Source organism: Myxocyprinus asiaticus, chromosome 2 (genome assembly GCF_019703515.2).
Source record: "Myxocyprinus asiaticus isolate MX2 ecotype Aquarium Trade chromosome 2, UBuf_Myxa_2, whole genome shotgun sequence".
Lineage (NCBI taxonomy): Eukaryota > Metazoa > Chordata > Actinopteri > Cypriniformes > Catostomidae > Myxocyprinus > Myxocyprinus asiaticus.
In genome coordinates, this window is record NC_059345.1 from 31275226 (window position 1) to 31296940 (window position 21715).

At 39.6% G+C, this 21715-nt stretch overlaps 1 protein-coding gene across 10 annotated transcripts in view; it reads left to right on the forward strand.

Annotated features, from left to right (window-relative positions):
- Positions 1-21715, forward strand: part of tjp1a (tight junction protein 1a) — a 183451-nt gene that overhangs the window by 145540 nt on the left and 16196 nt on the right. For 5 of the 10 annotated variants that reach the window (XM_051723556.1, XM_051723507.1, XM_051723530.1 and 2 more), the window contains 9 exons: positions 4478-4586; positions 5078-5297; positions 5473-5657; positions 11925-12020; positions 12271-12297; positions 13642-13724; positions 13960-14170; positions 15697-15797; positions 19965-20318. In XM_051723556.1, the coding sequence (XP_051579516.1) occupies positions 4478-4586; positions 5078-5297; positions 5473-5657; positions 11925-12020; positions 12271-12297; positions 13642-13724; positions 13960-14170; positions 15697-15797; positions 19965-20318 (1386 nt within the window). The remainder of the gene's footprint in view (positions 1-4477; positions 4587-5077; positions 5298-5472; positions 5658-11924; positions 12021-12270; positions 12298-13641; positions 13725-13959; positions 14171-15696; positions 15798-19964; positions 20319-21715) is intronic. The other 5 variants (XM_051723563.1, XM_051723516.1, XM_051723580.1 and 2 more) reach the window with 1 other exon arrangement.

Here is a 21715-nt window from a genome sequence, read left to right on the forward strand (position 1 = left end):
AGCAAAAGTGTGCAAGCCCCCTAGAGCAACATTGATACTTCACAAGATGTGTAAAAATCTTGGTCTTACAGATATTTGGAGACTTTTGAACCCATCTGGGAGGGCTATACATTTTTTTCATAAGTCCATAAGATTTTCTCTTGAATAGATTTATATATATATATATATATATATATATATACAGTATATATCTAAGTTCCTCAATTCATCAGTTGCTGATTGCTCAATTGGGAACATTTTAGTCTCAGATCACACACTGGTGTGTTTAGAGGTGTTGCCACATATGGAGAAAAATAAATCATATAGTTGGCGCTTTAATGTATCACTTGCAAAATCCTGAATTCCAACAAATGCTAAAGGCTGAAATCAGTGTCTATATGGAGACCAACTGGTCCACAGTATCCTCTGTGGGCACGTCTTGGGAGGCACTTAAGGCGTATCATACAGTATGCCTCATTCACCAAAAAATCCAAAGCACAAGAACTCGTGGAAATGGAAGGGAGTATTAAAAGTGCTGAGGCAAAGCTGAAGCGCCGAATGTCATCTAATGGCCTCAGGGAATTAACCAGATTGAAATACAGATATAATACTATTTTGTCACGGAAGGTGGAGTTTTGGCTATTCAGGGCAAGACAGTCATACTTTGAGTCGGGGGACAAGTCAGGGAAACTTCTGGCTAGATATATAAAACAGAGAGAGTCTTTTTCTACCATTCCCTCAGTGAAATCTGCTGGTGGTGAAATATTTACCTTGGCCATTGATATTAATAATGCTTTAAAAAAAATCTACCTTGATCTCTATAGTTCCACATCTTCGTCTACTGATGAGGATATTAGAAACTTTGTGGAACCATTAGAACTTCCTAAACTGACAAAAAAAAAATTCTCTTGATTTTGAGATAAACTTGGAGGAGCTTGGCGAGGTAATTAAGGCCTTGCCTTCAGGCAAGGCTCCAGGGCCAGGCAGCTTTGCGCCTGAATTTTTTAGATCTTATGCTACAGAACTGGCTCCACTTTTTCCAGAAGTTTATACAGAATCATTAAAGAATGGAAAGCTTCCGCCAACCATGACACAAGCCCGGATCAGTCTGATTCTTAAAAAGGACAAAGATCCTAGCGAGTGTAAGAGTTACCGTCTATTTTCTCTGATCCAGCTAGATGTTAAAATATTGTCAAAAATTCTGGCTAACCAATTAAGTTATGACATCTCTTATTCATATAGATCAGGTGGGGTTTATTCGGGGCCGTAACTCTTCTGATAACATTAGGCGTTTCATCATGTGGTCAGTGGCGAACGATCAGACTCCGGTCACTGCCATCTCACTTGACGCCGAAAAGGCGTTTGATATGGTAGAATGGGATTATCTTTTTACGATTTTGGAAATGTGTGGGTTCGGGAATACTTTTATTGGGTGGATTAAGTTACTTTATAGACACCCGGTAGAGGCGGTACAAACAAATGGATTAATTTCAGATTATTTTACTCTGGATAGGGGCACCCGTCAGGGTTGCCCTCTTTCCCCATTATTGTTCTGTCTTGCCCTGGAACCATTAGCAGCCGCGATAAGAAAGGAGGATGATTTTCCAGGTGTGGTGCATAAGCTTTTGCTTTACGCAGATTATATTTTATTATTTGTCTCCGACCCTACTAGATCTATGCCTTGCCTCCACAGAATTATTCATTCCTTTTCTAAGTTCTCAGGATACAGAGTGAATTGGTTTAAATCCGAAGCTTTGGCTCTGACAGCGTACTGCCTGGTAACGGCTTTTCCGCCATTAAGTATTTGGGTATTTTATTCCCAGCAAATTTGTGTGATTTAGGTAGAGTTAATTTTGACCCTTTAATAAAAAGGTTTTCGAGCGATGTGGGTAGGTGGGCTTCATTACATTCATCTATGAATGGGAAGGTTAATGTTATTAAAATGAATTGTATTCAAGAATTCAACTACCTGCTACAGTCTCTCCCTATAGATGTCCCCCTCTTTTATTTCAAGCAATTTGTTAGCATAGCGAAGTTCTTCATTTGGAATAGTAAATGTCCCAGATTACATTTCAGTAAGTTACATAGGCCGATTGACAAAGGTGGGCTAGGCCTACCTAAGATTCTGTTTTATTATTATGCATTCGGTCTCAGACATTTGGCTCATTGGTCACTTCCACCTGAGAAAGCCCCTCCCTGGTTTTGTATTGAACATGAAGTTCTTGCCCCTATTTCACCATTGCAAACCCTTTCTATCAAACTAACCGGAGAAGTTAAGTTACACCCCATTATCTCGCATTTGCACTCGGTATGGACAAAAATGTCCAGAGTGTTTAATACGGACCTTTATTTAAATGTTGTCTCGAGCATATGGCTGAACCCAAAATTATGTATTAATATGTCCCCTTTCTGCTGGACAGAGTGGATTGTGAGGGAGGTTAATACGCTCGGTGACATATGAGAGTGGAGTGTTGTGATCCTTTGAAAATATGGTTCAACATTTTTGGATTCTCAGATCTCAATTCTTTAGGTATTTACAGCTGCACCATCTGCTCTGTACTATATTTGGGAGTAGCATACACCCCCCTAAAGTGGCAGATACTCTGGGAGTGGTGATTACTGCTTTTGGAAAAGGTGTGTATTACTCATCTGCTAATTCAGAGTCTGGGGGACGGAGCTTCAGCTTCTCTCAAGAGATTATGGGAGAAGGAGTTAAACTTGGTATTGGAGGCTGGAGTGTGGGCTAAGATTCTAAAAACGTCTACATCTAGAGATGCAAGGGTGCGCCTTATGCAATTTAAGATTTTACATTGATTCTATTGGACCCCCTCTAGATTATATAGGCTTGGTCTTAAAAACAAACCCACCTGCTGGTGATGCCAGTCAGAAGATGGGGACTCAACCCATGTTCTTTGGTGGTGTGTTAAGATCCAAGAATTTTGGTTGTGGGTTCAGAGTTTTATGTTTGACGTATTGGGCACTCAAATTTCATGTTTCCAGACTCTGTATTTTAGGCGAATGGGCTTTCATTAATATAGGGGATAAGGGGGGCCTGGGTAGCTCTGCAAGTAAAGACGTTGACTACTACCCCTGGAGTCTCGAGTTCGAATCCAGGGCGTGCTGAGTGACTCCAGCCAGATCTCCTAAGCAACCAAATTGGCCCCGTGTCTAGGGAGGGTAGAGTCACATGGGGTAACCTCCTCGTGGTCGCTAAAATGTGGTTCTTGCTCTCGGTGGGGCGCATGATGTGTTGTGCGTGGATGCCGCGGGGAATAGCGCGAAGCCTCCACACGCGCTATGTCTCCATGGTAATGCGCTCAACAAGCCACATGATAAGATGCGCGGATTGACAGTCTCAGATGTGGAGTCAACTGAGATTCGTCCTCTGCCACCTGGATTGAGGCGAGTCACTACGCCAACACGAGGACTTAGAGTGCATTGGGAATTGGGCATTCCAAATTGGGTAGAAAAGGGGAGAAAATAAAGGGTTTAATTTTATATAATTTGATTCCGCATTTCCTGTTATGTCTATTTAATTTGTTGTATGGAATCAATGAAAAATTTTAATAAAAAAAAAAAAGAATTGCACTCAGGAATATTTTTATGAACTACATATAATTTTTTCTTCATTAAATCCGGGCCCTAAGCCCGGATTGGTACAGAATGGTTCCAGTATGAGAAACATTTGACACAATGTTGGTTAAGCGCATAAAGATTTTTGTTAAAGTTCCGTTAGGTGCCGCTGATGGCACAGAAATTACACACTTTACCTTGAAATATACACTGTGTAACAGTTAAAGAAGCAGCCTTATCTTAGAATTTCTTTACTGTAACACTTTGTAACATCCCACGTTTTCCTCAGAAAAATATGAAGACAGACAGTATGTGACCCTGTGGCTGTGAACAAAAATAGTCATGACATACTCCTGCTCTGACTCTGTGCCTGTCTCTTCTCTCTTTCCAGCTTTCCTTTGTTTAGCCTGTGGACACACAATGGCCCTTATTGTTTAACTCAAGCCTCCAGTGGTCTTATGCTATTGTCAGTAGTTGTGTGTAAAACAGAGAATCTAAGTCAAGCTCATTTAGGCTTGTTTATCACAGAGCCACAGTTTAATGAAACATAGATTGCTTTGTGTCTCTCCCACACCCATCCCAGAGCAGGTCATCACAGTGTGTGTGTGTGTGTGCATGCTGCACAAACACACACTCCTTAGATTCCAGGCCCTACCCCACTGTGAGGCTCCAAGCACATTGTTTTGTTTCTCTCCAGACATTTCTCTGAGCATTTGCCAGAGGTGACTGAATATTCACCTCTCCTTTTTCCCTGAAATTGTGACTTTCAGATATAGCAGAATCATAAAATAAAAAAAGTGGATTTGCACTCTCTCTCTCTTTCACCCTCCTTTCCCCTTCCACTGTAAATAAACACTGTATTGTTAGGTTACAGCACCGCAGAGATCTAAAGCCTGTTTATCATCTTGTTCTCTCCTGTTTGTAGGTGAACAATGTTGACTTTGCAAACATCATTCGTGAGGAAGCAGTGCTGTTCCTTCTGGACCTGCCTAGAGGTGAAGAGGTCACCATCCTGGCTCAGAAGAAAAAAGATGGTGAGCAAATACACATCATTTTCATGCACTGATTCATTATGTATTAAATGTGTGTTCAGTTATTGCATGGCTGTTTAGAATACTTGATTTTGATTGGTCTATCTCGACACAAAATATTTTTGTGTAATGGCTGCTAAACTGTATAACTGACCTTTTAAAACACTACTTTAATCAATATTTTATGTATTTTTTTTTTTTTAGATATGGAGCTGTGGAATAAGCAGGATAATGTACAGTTTTCTCGTAATTTTCGGTCAGTAACCCCCTTCAGGGTGATGCAAGACTCTTGCACTTTGTGTTTTGGTCCTGATAACCCTGTTTTTTTTTTATTTAATTAATTTTTTTGCAATAATGACCGGCTGACTGTACATTATCCCTTACTTCATCTGCCCTATGTAGCTGTAAAATTCAATCATTCATACCAATGTTTACAGTTATTCTCCATCAGCGCCTGTTTTTAATCTCTTTCATCTTCATGCTCTGTCCTCCAGTGTACCGGCGGATAGTGGAATCTGATGTGGGCGACTCCTTCTACATCAGAACACACTTTGAGTATGAGAAGGAATCTCCTTATGGGTTGAGCTTTAATAAGGGAGAGGTGTTCAGGGTGGTGGACACCCTCTACAATGGCAAACTGGGCTCCTGGCTGGCCATCCGCATCGGAAAGAACCACCAGGAGGTGGAGAGAGGCATCATTCCTAACAAGAACAGGTAACTTCCCTATGAAGCACAAGAAGGACCCATTAGAAATACAGATCAGCATAGAGTAATGTGTCTTGTGTTTTATATTTTTTGTATAATGCATGAATGTAACTGTATCCGAGTTTGTGTCATGCTAGATGTAAATGCAATATACTTTCAGCTAAAGCAGACGATCTTGTTTTAGGGCGGAGCAGCTTTCCAGTGTGCAGTACACACTTCCCAAAACAGCGGGCGGAGACCGGGCTGACTTCTGGAGGTTCAGAGGTCTGCGTACTTCCAAGAGGAACTTGCGGAAGAGCAGAGAGGATCTGTCGGCCCAGCCTGTTCAGACCAAGTTCCCTGCTTATGAGAGGGTAGTTCTTAGGGAGGGTATGTATTTCTTCAAATAATAATGATCAGCTTGGAGTATTTTGCATTTGAGTGGGATTCAGGCTTACTTTTAGGCTCAGGATGAAACTATACTTTACTAGTGGTGCTTGCTAAAGCATGCATCACTATCACTATTAATATTGTTCATAGTCAGGGTTTAGGATTTGACCAGGGGCTAGTATTACGTTTTGGCATTGTAACTCACCCTGCACCGTTGTGCTACAGGCATAAATGATACCTGTAAGTGTGTGGCTTGTTGAGGAGAGCAGTGTTAATCTCGTCAACAAAATCAATGACGAAAACTTTCATTGGCAGAGGGTTTTTTTGATTTCATCAACGATAACAAAGACAAGATGAAAAAGGCACATCATGATGAGATAAAAATTAAACTGCAAGATATTAACAGCGCAAGAATTAAACAGAAGAAGAAACATCTAGATAATCCCTATATAGAAGATATTAGATGTGAATTAATCTTATCCAATAATCCAGTATTTTGAGGATTTCTCCACTTGAGCTGCTGAGTTAAACGAGCAGAACACTGGAAAAATTAACCGCTTCAAAACTGGGTAAATACCTCATTCAATTTCATCCTATTTATACGTGAGATTAATCAATATATCCACAACATACAGTATATGTAATATAACTGCTCAGTGAAGATTTTCTTTGACTACTATCAGGGTATGAAATTAACTTTTTGACCACCAGCCACAGTGTCGGGTAAATGCCCAATTTTACCAGCCACTTTAATTTTTTTACCAGCCATGTTGATATTATGTACAGAGTATGTGTGTATGTATATATATGAATATATATATATATATATATATATTACACACACACATACTGTGTGTGTGTGTGTGTGTGTGTGTGTGTGTGTGTGTGTGTGTATGTATACACACTACCGGTCAAACGTTTTGAAACACTTATTATAAATTTTTTTTCACATTTTAGAATAATAGTAAAATCATCAAAACTATGGAATAACATAAATGGAACTATGGGAATTATGTTGTTACTAAACAAAATCCAAAATAAATCAAAACTGTGTTATATTTTAGCATCTTCAAAGTAGTCACCCTTTGCCTAGAATTTGCAGACATGTACTCTTGACATTTTCTCAACCAACTTCTTGAGGTATCACCCTGGGATGCTTTTTAAACAGTATTGAAGGAGTTCCCATCTATGTTGGGCACTTATTGGCCGCTTTTCTTTATTATTTGGTCCAAGTCATCAATTTCAAAAACTTTTTTTTAAATTAAATTTTAGTTTTATAATGAAATAAATTAATATGGTGGCACAATTATATTTTTGTCTACAAAACTAATTTCAAACATTTAAGCATACGCCTTCAGATCAAAAGATTTTTAAGATCATGTGAAACATTTCAGTCAAGTGTTTCAAAACTTTTGACCGGTAGTGTGTATGTTGGAAAGTAACAAATTACAACTACTCTCGTTACAGTACTTGAGTACATTTTTCACATTTTTAACTTTAAGTATAAATAATAGTACTTTTACTTGAGTTGATTAAAAATGAAGTATTCAACTTCGCTTCAATTATTTTTCACCACGATTACAAAGTACAAAAAAAATACATAATATTTCTGAATTTTAGAAATCGCTTGGTGCACTCATAAAGTGACAGGGAAAGCGACAGAGACACTATATACTGTAAGAAATTTATAAGCGCTAAATCTGTTTATAAACCAAATGCGCTGTGCGCGGCATGACGGAAGCCCGCAGGGCACAGCAGCTCAAATCAATCAAATCAAATCACTTTATTGTCACACAGCCATATACACAAGTGCAATGGTGTGTGAAATTCTTGGGTGCAGTTCCGATCAACATAGCAGTCGTGACAGTGATGAGACATATACCAATTTACATTAACACCAAATTAACACAACACAATTTAAACATCTGATATACACATAATTACACTCAACAATACACAAATAATAACATACACTGTACAGTATACAATACGCGCTATATAGATACACATTATTCAGTAAAAATAAAAAATAAAATATATAAAAAAGTATATATAGTCTATATAGAATGTACAGTATTGTACTGTATTGACATTCAGCTGTCGGTTGATAGTCAGTTATTAAGAGAGAATATAATATAATAATAATATAATTTATGACAGTCCGGTGTGAGGTATAAGAGTAAGGGTAATAAAGTGCAGTGCTGATGTATTTGATCGTGGGAGATCAAGAGTTCAGAAGTCTGATTGCTTGGGGGAAGAAGCTATCATGAAGTCGGCTAGTGCGGGTCCTGATGCTGCGATACCGCCTACCTGATGGTAGCAGTGAGAACAGCCCATGTCTCGGGTGGCTGGAGTCTGTGATGATCCTCCGAGCTTTTTTCACACACCGCCTGGTATATATTTCCTGGAGGGAGGGAAGCTCACCTCCGATGATGTGTCTGGCAGTTCGCACCACCCTTTGCAGTGCTTTGCAGTTGTGGGCGGTGCTATTGCCGTACCAGGCGGAGATGCAGCCAGTCAGGATGCTCTCTACAGTGCAGGTGTAGAACCGTGTGAGGGTGTGGCGGTTCATTCCAAACTTCCTCAGCCGTCTCAAGAAGAAGAGGCGCTGATGAGCCTTCTTCACAACGACTTCAGTGTGGATGGACCATGTGAGTTCCTCAGTGTTGTGGACACCCAGGAACATGAAACTGCTGACTCTCTCCACTGGTGCTCCATTGATGGTGATGGGACTGTGTTCTCTGTCTTTTCTCCTGAAGTCCACCACAAGCTCCTTTGTCTTACTGACGTTGAGGGAGAGGTTGTGCTCCTGACACCAGTGTGTCAGAGTGTGCACCTCCTCTCTGTAGGCTGTTTCATCATTGTCAGTGATCAGACCTACCACCGTCGTGTCATCAGCAAACTTAATGATGGCATTGGAGCTATGTGTTGCCACACAGTCATGTGTGTACAAGGAATACAGTAGTGGGCTGAGAACACAGCCCTGCGGGGCTCCAGTGTTGAGGTTCAGTGATGAGGAGACGTTGCTGCCTATTCTAACCACCTGGCGTCTGCTTGACAGGATGTCCAGGATCCAGCTGCACAGCGAGCTGTTTAAGCCCAGAGCCCGGAGATTCTCATCAAGCTTGGAGGGCACTATGGTGTTGAATGCTGAGCTGTTGTCTACAAACAGCATTCTCACATAAGTGTTCTTTATTTCCAGGTGGGAGAGAGCAGTGTGTATTGTAGATGCAATGGCATCATCAGTGGAGCGGTTGTTGCGGTAAGCAAACTGCAATGGGTCCAGAGATGGAGGCAGCACAGAGCAGATATAGTCTCTGATTAGTCTCTCAAAGCATTTGCTGATGATGGGGGTCAGAGCAACAGGACGCCAGTCATTTAAACAAGTTATTTTTGATTTTGGAACAGGCACAATGGTGGATGTTTTAAAGCATGTGGGGACTACAGACAAAGAGAGGGAAAGGTTGAAAATGTCCGTAAAAACACCAGCCAGCTGGTTCGCGCACGCTCTGATGACGCGGCCCGGAATGCCGTCTGGGCCCGTGGCTTTGCGAATATTCACCCGTCGGAAGGATCGGGTTACATCCGCTACAGAGACGGAGAGTGAACTAACCTCTGTAGCTTCGGCCGCGAGAGCTCTCTCCGTGAGGGCGGTGTTATTTCCCTCGAAACGAGCATAAAAAGTATTTAGCTCATCCGGGAGAGAGGCAGCGGTGTTCATGGCGGAGTTTTTATTCCCTTTAAAGTCCGTGATGATGTTAATTCCCTGCCACATGCTTCTAGAGTTGGTGGTGTTAAACTGTCCTTCAATCTTGCTCCTGTACTGGCGTTTTGCGGTTCTGATAGTTTTTCGGAGGGCATAACTGGCTTGTTTATGCTCCTCCGCGTTCCCGGAATTAAAAGCGGAGGTCCGCACATTAAGTGCCGCGCGAACATCGCTATTAATCCATGGCTTCTGATTCGGATAGATCCGTATTGTTCTGGTCGGAACCACTTCCTCTACGCACGTTCTGATGAAGCACATTACGCTATCAGCGTAAAGCTCGATGTCGTCATCAGAGGCGGACCGGAACATCTCCCAGTCCGTGTGATCAAAACAGTCCTGTAGCGTAGAGTCTGATTGGTCCGACCAGCACTGGATCGTTCTGAGGGTGGGTGCTTCCTGTTTCAGTTTCTGCCTGTAAGCGGGCAGAAGCAGAATGGAAGAGTGGTCCAATTTGCCAAATGGTGGGCGGGGGAGGGATTTGTAGCCATCCCGGAAGGGAGAGTAGCAATGGTCCAAAACCCGGTCCCCTCGTGTGTTGAAACTAATGTGCTGGTGGTATTTTGGTGCGACTGATTTTAAATTGGCTTTATTAAAGTCCCCGGTCACAGTGAACGCGGCCTCAGGGTGCACGGTTTCCTGCTCACTTATACTCCCATACAGTTCCTTGAGTGCCCGGTCTGTGTCGGCTTGTGGGGGAATGTACACAGCAGTGATAATGACCGCTGTGAATTGCCAGAATGGTCGACACAGAAGCATAAGAAATTCCAGATCAGGAGAGCAGAAAGACTCTTGAGAGGAGATGAAGGAACATTGCACATTGATTTCCCCCATCCCAAGCACCTGCTTCCTGTGTTATTTTGTGATTTCTATTGGAATGTGCTTTTTATTTGTGAGGATATCTTGTTTACTTGCTACTATATGTCTAAAACAAACTTTTTAAATACCTTAGAAAGATACAATGCCAATAGTCTCGGAAATTAACGGGGACTCAGCCATCTTCTTTTGACTTTTAACTGAACTTTATTTTTTTCCCCGCTGTCCGGTTCCTTGCACCATCGTGCGCACAGATGGGCTCTCCCTTCTATCAGTCCGCATCAGTTCGGTTTTGTACTCCCACGTTAAATTCCGTAACCATTCGCCCCTCTTGTTCAAAATAAACTGTCCTAGCGGGTAACACTCTCGCTCGCGGCGCTGTACTGTACTTACCTGCTCTGTCTCGCCCGCTGAGGCCAAAAGTGCGCAAGGGATGGATGTTGTATAAAGAAGGTATGAGAAATCACAAAACATAATGTAACCAAATGCTACCATTTACTTAATAATAATATCTCAATATGTTAATCTCTGCATGGTAGCGCAACCATTTTCAATTGTTCTAATAAGAATTTTCTTGAGTACCAAATTAGCATTTTAGAATGCTTTTGTAAGGAATAGGTGACAGTATATGTTTGCCATATACTGTCTTTAGTCAGTATAAAGATATTTTGCCTTTAGTCATAATATTTTTTAGTACTTCTACTTGTACTCAATTGAATTATTTCTTCAGTAGCAGTACTTTTGCTTAAGTAAAAAAAAATCTGTACTCTTTCCACCACTGATCCTGAGATGATCTGAGATCATATATAGCATTTATAGACGACACTATTTTTGCAAACCGTTCCAAGATGACTGACAGAGAAGCAATAGTGAGAACTCATATGCGCTTGTTACACAAGACACACCCGTGAGCGCTAAGGCACCAACAGCCCTCTGAATGTACAGCGAATCAGTCACGCATCTTGACGGCTTTTCTCTCATCTGTTCTTCAAAATATCAACTAGTGTGTTTCTTCAAGCATTCGTCTTTGTGTCTTACGACATTTCTTGTCATATATCACTCCGAGACGTCTTACAGGTCGCCCGCCTGTAGATGAGCAGAATTACCCGCCAATGTGCATAAAATTCCTGCATTTGGCAGGTGCTTCATACCCTGACTACAGTTATGTTATTTTCGTCAGAGTAAAACTGACTAAAATGAATGAATATGACATGACAGAATATTGGCTAATTTTAAAGGACATTTTCTCCAAAAGCCCAGAGAACTTTTCTAAACAGTCAGACTTGCAATCAGGCTCACGAACAAAAGATCACTTAAAACATTTTTTATAGACTTGCATTGAAGGGAGGCCAAGTCATATCTAGGGACCAGAATATTATTAAGGATTAGGGGTGGGTTGTTTTGACTTGGGCCTGTAAGCAACCACCTAGCAACCATCCAGAACTCCCTAGCTATGTCCTAGCAACCACCCATAACACCCTAGCTTCATGGTAGGGAGTTTTACATGTGCAAGCTCCACTAACATTTTCTTCAGAAGATGTAAAAATGTAATTGTAATTCTTTTTACAAACTGTTAGATCTGCTGCGTTTAACAAAACACCTAAATACCATTTATAATGGTCTCAGAATAGCACTCCAAGTTCTCTTTAAAGGAAATAAAAAGTTATATTTTCAATTCTCCTTTTTAGCTGGGTTCCTGAGGCCTGTTGTGATCTTCGGGCCAATCGCCGATGTGGCACGAGACAAACTGGCAAGAGAGGTGCCTGACCTGTTCGAGCTTGCAAGTAAGTGTTAATTTAGTAAACTCACACCGCTTTGATAAAACACAGCTCTTCAGCACTTCAGTGCTCTAATCCACCTACCTGTTCAGCACACTTCAGCAGTCACAGCTGCACTTCAAGCAAATGAGCTGTCTTGCTCTCCAGTTTCAGTGATCTAAGTGCATTTAAAATTCAGCTTGTAAACTGATTCCATGAGTGGCCACTGGCTTTATTTACATATAATTGTTCCTGTACAACTGTATTTGCTTTTCAGAGACACAGCACCCAGATGGAAGGGAAAGTACGTTGCATCATCACATCAGCTCACCCCATCAGTAACCATAGATACTAGAGGCTGTGCATTATGGCATCTCTTATTTTAGTTACACCAAATCGACACCGCTTGGAATGTTAACAAAAGATAAAATAAAATCCAAGATGCGTTCATGCTATCAACAGCTACAACCCCCCCAACCCTTCAGTCATGCTTGAGAGGAGATGAAGGAACATTGCACATTGATTTCCCCCATCCCAAGCACCTGCTTCCTGTGTTATTTTGTGATTTCTATTGGAATGGGCTTTTTTTTTTGTTTTTCCTTTTTGCTGAAAAGGCTTCCTGTAGTTGCTGCTGTTTTAGAGCCGTACTATGGTAAAGAGGAGGCACAGATTTAGGCTTGCTGTCTTAAATAATATGTTGCTGTCAAAGGTCACCAATGACTTAAGGTCCTAAAGGTCAGTGCACATTAGCTTTACTCTGCAATGACCTTCTAGTTACCCTCTGTAACATACCAAAACAAGTCACTGTGAAGGTAAGCGTTCTTCATGGAATAGTTCACCCAAAAATTCTGTCATAATTTGCTCACCTTCATGTCATTTCAAACCTGTATAACTTTCTTTATTATGAGCAACGCAAAAGGAGATGTTTCAAGTAATATCCCTGTCTGGCTTTTCAATACAACAGCAGTTAACCGTGACACTGTAAAGACCCAAAAGTGTCAGAAAAGTAGTCATTGCAACTTGTGCGTCATATTCCATGTATTTTGAAGGCATATGGTAGATTTTGGTGAGAAACAACCTAAAATTACAGTCATTTTTGAAAATCTTGACATATCCACACTACACGCTTGCCACTGTGAACAACTGACATGTGCTCCACAAAATGACTAATGTGAGTCATTATCAGCTACCATTGTATTGAAAAGATGGACCAGGAAATTCATTAAAACATTTCCTTTCATGTTCTGCATAAGAAAGGAAGTCATATGGGTTTGGAATGACATGAGGGTGAATAAATTGTCAGAATCTTCATTTTTGGATGAGCGATTCCTTTCAGATATTCCAGACCCCTCATAGTCACTGTGGTGTACAGATGCTCTTCCCCCCAACACTATATAATGAATATTCATTTTTGTATATCTGTAGTTAGTCAAAATGCATTACACTACATTGATGTTACACACATGGAACATGTGAGCAGTCTGCAGGTGTTATTGTGTATGCGAGCGCATGTGCACATCCATGTTCAATTGCCTTCTCACTGTATGCTATTGAGGGTGAGGGTGAGGGCGCTGATGTGCTGCATGAGAGGGAGCGGCAAGAAGAATGTCTGTAGATACTAATATGGATTATGTTTTCTCTTGTGTAGAGAGTGAACCCAGAGATGCCGGCACTGACCAGCGCAGTTCAGGGATCATTCGCCTTCACACTATAAAACAGATCATTGATCGGGTAAGACCTCATGCACACCCTTTCATATACATGCTGAGGATACTCATTCACAGTCAATGCAATGTAGTGCATGAAAACACTGTCTCTGAATAGCACACCACTGCCCCATGCTGGTGGTACAACACAATATACAGATATATGGTTTAGGCTCCTTAGAATTATTGTTATGCATCTGGCAGATTTGTTTTTACATTGATTTTAATCGGACAGTTTGTTTTTAATATGTATTTTGCAGGATAAGCATGCAGTGTTGGACATTACTCCTAATGCAGTGGATCGGCTGAACTATGCTCAGTGGTATCCCATCGTGGTGTTCCTGAATCCTGACAGTAAGCAGGGTGTGAAGAACATGAGGACCAGACTGTGTCCTGAGTCCAGGAAGAGCGCCAGGAAACTCCATGAGCGTGCACTCAAACTGAGAAAGAACAACCACCATCTCTTCACAGGTAACTACAGAGAATTTTGTAGATTGTGTATCCTTGTACACAAGGAAGAAATGGAAAGAGAGACCCAGGGGTGTGGTTTACATGCAGAGGTTAGACCCATGTCCCAAAGCCTGGTGCTGTTAATAGAGTAACTACAGGCACAGACATGCAGATTAAAAAACACAGCAACACATGGTCATGTGTTGTAATATTTCTGCACGTGCACACGATGCACAGAAGATCTCTGATTTGTGAATTAATCTTTCTTTTGTGTTGGACCTCAAAAATTTGGTTGAACAACTGATGTTGTAACCAAAGGTAATACAATATTTTACAACATTTACTTCAAAAAGTCCTTACAAATTGTATTTATCTGGAACACAATCAGAATACACAACTAAAAACAACTTAAAACTAGGGCTGGGATATTTAATGCATTCATTTCTGCGATTAATAGTTTACTTTTTAACGCGTTACAAAAAATGTATGCAATTAATTCAGTATTTATTTATTTATTTTTTCACTCTCTGAAAGTTAAAAATGTCTAAAATGCGTACATAGAAATTTCCAGGAGGTACACGCTCAATTTGACTACATATCCTAGCAGAGAAACTGATTTTTTTGGAGCAGTGCCTGCTTTATTCATTACTTGCGACGCGTGTCCTGGGCTTACTGTGACTTTAGCATTCAGTGTGTTTTTTATCTGTATGTATAGTGTCTTATAACGCATTGGCAATGTACACTTAAGTTTGTCCTGCCAATAAAGCTTGATATAAATTTAAATCTGCCTATTTGATCCTATTATTAAAAAAGTCCACTGAAAAACAGCAGAAAATTGTGCCCGACTTCTAATTACAGCATGTCCACTGATATTATGGCATGTTAACATATACTTGTATCAAAGATTTATACCTGTAAAAATGTGTCTAATTACCTCTATCCACAAAAAACTTTTTAACATGTTTATATTAAAATAATTAAAATAAATGATGACTAACCAATGTTTATTTCATGACAAAAACAATCAGTAAAATGAATCCAAATTAGTGATCCAAACAATTTGCAAAAATGAATCGGACTTAAAGAAATGGGACCCAGCTCTACTGTGCTGTGACATCTTGTTAGAATAATTATTCATTAAACTGTGCATCACATTAGATTTGATGATGGGCCTCAGCATGCCAGGCTTCGATCATAAACCTCAGTCATAAGTTTTATGGGAGTAATAAGACAACCGCAATGTGTATTTGGCATCCCTCATTTGTAAGTCATTTTGAATAAAAGCATCTCATAAATGTAAATGTAACAGGGCAAAGATCGCTTGGTGCACTCATAAAGTGACAGGGAAAGCAACAGAGACACTATATACTGTATGAATTAATAAGAACATAAACTAGTGATAGTTCCATATTGTTTGCTGTGGACAATAAGGAGTAGTGAGGTTGCTAAATGAACACAAATCCTTTTGAATAGCTTTGAGCGCATTGTTGTCTTTGTTACTCATTTATGGGATTTGATCTCCTCTCTGTCCTGTCACTATCCTCTAGCCACCATTAATATGAACAACATGAATGATGGCTGGTATGGCGGATTGAAGGAGACTATTCAACAGCAACAGAATCAGCTTGTGTGGGTCTCAGAGGGCAAGGTGAGTTTCACTGAACTTTTCCACCCTGCTACGATTCCAAAGCAGATGCTTTAGGTGTCAGGAGCAGGCTCATTCTTAGTTGTCTTAAGCAGAATGTTTGTAATTACAGAACACATTTTGTGTTTCCTCCTCATCTGTTCTTGTGATGACAACACTTATTTTGATGAATGCATGGTTCATTTGATCAGCATCTGTTCTTTCACTTAGTGGATGTGGTGATGATTTGTAGTGATGTTTGAGTGAGATTTATGATGATTTTAATTCCCATTTTACACTGATTTTACATATTTCATCTCATTCACCTAATGTATACTTATTAGCACTATTCAAATAGTATTAAGACCTATTCACCCCAAATTTGTGATGAATTTGTAAGATGAACTGCCAACCGAAGGTCTATTCACACCGAGATCGAAACGAATATTTTGGGGTTGTTTTGCAGTGAAAACTCACAAATCATCATTATATACCTTTGTAATTGTGTTAATTACATTGTAAATGCAATTACATGTAATATTTTAGTGCACAATAACTGAATATGCAGTTAGCAAGAAAAAAAAAATAGATTTTCACACAAAAATAGGCTACCATACATTTAGGTGAAGCCTGTGTGTCAATTAATTATTTTTTTTGTTTTAAAATTTTCTGCCTCAGACAATGCAAGAAAACATAGTTTCTTAGACTTAGTCTAAGTTTAAAATAGACGTGCACTAAATCTGGGAACTAAAAACATCAATGAGGATTCATTAGGCCAGTTGCAGTTATTACATTGTCTGATATTGAAATCTGATAGAAGGCCATATACAAACAAATACAATTAGAGTTCATATATTTGAGCATTTATGTACAAATTTAAACAAGTGCTCCAAACAAATATGTTGCATATGTGAAAATGGCCATTTTTGTCATATTTTGAAATTATTTAAATCAGAAAAAAACATTTATTTTCAGCATATAAGTGTTCAGCATAAATTGCCATTTTCAGATTCGTAGCCTACTGAATTAAGCACTTCAAATTCGAATCACATTTTACTACACAACTAATGGGGTTTTTAAGTGAATGTTAGGGTTTCTGTTTAAAAACTCAGGTTTTGTGTCTAATTCACAGCACCCAGGGTGAAGATTAAACGCTAGCTGTGATGTATGTGGCACGTTTACAGTCTGCAGTCCCGCGAAAGTTTAGACAAGGATTTTGATAGTGAACGCATAACGTGGAGGAGACGAGGCGGAGCCGCTTACACTGTTACAATGGAGATGATACAATGGCAGCTGGATATGTTGCAACTGCTTCAAGCTTTTCAAGCATTTGTTTTGCCGCTGTCAAACATGAAGGAAAGCGACGGAATTCCCTCAGATTTGAATTTTTTTGTGGAAATTGCTACCGCAAACAGTGTGGAGATTGGTTGAATTGGCAAGAATTCTTGCGATCGCAAGATCACAAAATCCTGGAGGGTCTGATATGTTTAATGCAGTTAAGAAAGTTATTTACCTAATTTGGCAGAGCTGTTTTATGTTCTTTCCATATTTTTAATGCATTTTAGAGGAATATAGAATTTTGTGAGAGTGAGATGAGTAAAGAGTAGCATATGTCTCGTGTCTTTTTTTTTTTTTTTTTAATGCCTGGATAATACACTGCCAGGCCCCCAAAAAAGTTGCATACTCTAATATTAGTTGAACCGCCTTTGATTACGACCTGCATTCGTCGTCGCATTGTTTTGACAACCTATGCAACGTCACAACATTTATTTCCGTCCAGAGTTACATTAATTTTTGGCCGAGATCTTGATAATGGGAGAGTCGAACCACTCCGTAAAGTCTTCTCTAGCACATCCTAAAGACTTTCAATAGGGTTAAGGTCAGGACTCTGTGGTTGCCAATTCATGTGTGAAAATGATTCCTCATGCTCCCTGAACCACTCTTTCACAATTTGAGCCCAATGAATCTTGGCATTGTCGTCCTGGAATATGCCCTTGCTGTCAGGGAAGAAAAAAATTCATTGATGGGATAACCTTGTCATTCAGAGCATTCAGGTAGTCAGCTGACTTCATTTTATTGCTGAGCCTTTTTTTTTTTCTTTTATTTATACACTGCCTCCAGAGACTTGTACAGTAGGCACTATGCATGATGGGTGTATCGCTTCATGCACTTCCCTTCTTACCCTGACACGGCCATCGCTTTGGAATAGGGTAAATCTGGACTCATCAGACCACATGACCTTTTTCCATTGCTCTATAGTCCAATCTTTATGCTCCCTAGCAAATTGAAGTTGTTTTTTCTGATTAGCCTCACTAACAAGTGGCTTTCTTGTGGCCACACAGCTGCTTATTCCCAATCCTGTAAGTTCCTGTCGCATTGTGCTGTGGAAATGCTCTTACATTCACTATTAAACATAGCCGTGAGTTCTACTGTCAATTTTTAATGATGTGACTTCAAGCGTTTTAGTGATCTCTGATCACTATCATTCAGGATTTTTTTCCGACAACATTTCTTCTGTGAAGCTGACGGTTCACCACTATCCTTTCAGGTTTTAATAATGTGTTGGTCAGTTCTTAACCCAGTTCCAGTGATTTCAGAAATCTCCTTAGTTGTTTTCTTTGCTTGATGCAGGCCAATAATTTGCCCTTTCTGAAACACAGTAACATCTTTTACTCGACCACGGGATATGTCTTCTGACATGGTTGTTTAAGAAATGAGATGCTGCACACTGCATCAGTTAGGGTTAAAATAACTGTTGCCAGCTGAATCATATTAATCACTGCAGTAATGATCCAGTCATAGGCTCTTAAGTATCTGCTTATTTAAATCCAAGAGGCAATATTTTTTTGGCCAGATAGTGTATAAGACAAGGTACATTTAAATAAATACACGTGACATAATGTATATTAAGTAAAACAGGTATAGCATAAAATATAACTTAATATTAGATACTTTGTTTTATTTTATCCTTGCAATAAAAAATAACAGTGAGGTTCGGTAATCCGTTTGTCTACACTCGTAGTAAAGCATTGCATGATAAGAGTATTTTTATGCAATATTTTACGATGAGCTTAGTCAAACTACAAATGTAGACAATTGAATTGTCAAACCTTAGTGCTATTTTTATTGCAAGGATAAAATAACAGACACAGTAATATAAATATTCTGTCATATACATTGAGACAAAACACAAAGTATATAATATGAGGCATAAACACATTACATAAATGTAAAAAAATAAAATAATTCCGAGTTTTTGTGCGTGAGACGAGTAAAAGAGCACAGCGCCTGTGTTTGCCACCAACGAGCTGGATTGTGCAGCAGCAGCGACTCTAGAAAAATGACAAAAAGCTCTTATCTCATTGGTCAGTCACTTTTCATTGTAGCCTGAAAAAAAAAAAAAAAGAAATTCTGGCCACTCTCCGTGAAAAAAAAAAAAACCTTCATATTGTCAGCAGACGATTTGTCAGACTGTGTGAATAACGCAATGGGAATCCATTGTTCCTATTCAAAAGCTCGTTCTGAACAAACAATCGCATCAAAAATTGGGACTTACTGTGAATAGGCTTTAGTTTGGGTAGTTTTAATTACAGTTCTTAACATAGGACATCTGATTTCTTGTACTGATTGTGATGGGATTGAAATCTCTGTAGTTATTATTAAGGTAGGTGTCTCCATTGTCTGGATGAAGGTGTCACAATTGGTTCTGGAAGAATGCATCATGAAACCCATTGAAATATGACTTATACATGTGATATATAACATTATGCACATAACTAAGGGAAGAAATTACATGGTACGGGATGTCAGCAATACTTGAACCACCAACTGTTATTTTACTTAAAAAGTTGGTCTAAAGGGCTAAATCCATAACAAGGTTGTACAAAGCAACACAACAAGAAATGTAGCTTAAGTTATATTATTCAACATAGGTCAGAATAAATTGAAATAAGAGTTGTGAAAAAAAATAGGATTCGATTAGGTAATTTGCTCCATTATATTTGGTTGTGTGAGGAAAAAAATAAATGTTCGGTTTGAAAGGGATTGAAATCCCAAATTTATCTAACCTCCTCAGGGTAAACTACTCCCATTTGAATTAGGCATTTGTTCACCCACTAAACTCTTATTTCATGTTGTTCTATCCTCTACCTCTCTCCCTCTTCCCCTCCTGCACTTTCTGCATCTCTGTAGGCGGACGGCGCCCCTGACGATGATCTGGACCTTCACGATGACCGTCTGTCCTACTTGTCTGCTCCTGGCAGTGAGTACAGTATGTACAGCACGGACAGCCGCCACACCTCTGACTATGAGGACACGGATACGGAAGGCGGCGCCTACACTGACCAGGAACTAGATGAGACCCTCAACGATGAAGTGGGACCGCCCAGTGAGCCCGCCATCACACGCTCATCAGAGCCCGTCCGGGAGGACCTGCCTGTCATTCAGGAACCTCCTGGATATGGAAGCTACCAGCAGCACCAGCTGCTGCCCGAGCCGATGAAACGCATCGACCCAGCAGGGTTCAAGGCCCCTGCACCTCAGCAGGTAGCATTTCTGCGAGCTGTACACCTTCCCTGTTGTCTGGAGGCCTTGGTGTGCGTGAGAAAAGTGTTCTAGAACCGCTGTTGAAGGAGGAGTGCTTTAAAATGTATTATTGCAGTACTAGAGAAGTGACAATGACCAAGTATTAATTGCTGCCACATATTTATCGGATATATTAGTGAGTGTGAATGTGCGTCTGTGAGTGTGGTTTGTTTCAGAAACAAATACAGTATGGCTTTGCTGTTATACTTTACATAGATGTTGTGATTGTTATCTCAGTATGATACAGTACGTATGATGTACGTGATCACAATGGAGATGAAGGTGAAGATATTGTACGTTTTAAGTATGTGTAATAATTGTCCATCCTTTTGCTCTAGCTGTCCCCTCATCCCCTCATGTTGTGCAACATGATGTCATTACCAGAAAGTATTATGTGCATGATGGAATTAGAGTGTGAAATATGTTGCTGTAAATGTATTTATTTATATGGGTCCAGTGGCCAGCATTATATCCAAAGTGTCTTCGATCTTGAGTTACAAGAGGGCCAAAAATGTTGTACTGTACTGTAGAATTAAACTGGCATCAGAATACCTTAAAAACAGAACCTTGTTCAGTTGCAAATTATTACATGACATGGTTCCCAGAATCACCCTATGGCCTTTATTTAGAATATTAACAGAATATTTTTGGTTCAGTGTAAATTAAGCTCAATTGATAATATTTGTGGCATTATGGAAGTACATAGGCCTCTGCAATAAACATTAAAAATAGTTCCAAATGTATAACAACAAGACTTCAACATTAGACTAGGTAGAATGAGACTAGTGTGATAGAATCACTTACTAACTGTAAAGTTATATCCAATCTTTCAACGTCCATGTCATGACCACATTAAGCTAGCAAACCTGGCAACATTTGCATGACTCGCACCAGATAGAATTATTTACATGGACCACACTCCACTCACAGGAATTATGCCAGTTGCTCATAACTAGAAATACATCTTAAAAAGTAGTCCCACCGCAAAAAGGACGATTTAAAACATAGAACTACAGTTCTTGAACTTTACAGATCAAAAAATTTACATTTTTACAGAATAATTAATGTAAGTGCTTTAAAGGAATAGTTCACCCAAAAATAGAAATTCTGTTATTATTTACTCATCTTCACGTTTTTTCAAACCCGTATGACTCTCTTTCTTTCGTGGAACACAAATAGATATAAAGCAAAATGCAACCTATATTCACCATTCACTGTCATTGCATCTTTTTTTCTGTACAATAAAAGTGAATGGTGACTGAGACTAACATAATGCCTAACATGTGTTGTGTTCCATGGAAGAAAGTCATATGGGTTTGGAACAACATGAGGTGGAGTAAATTAATAACATTAATTAA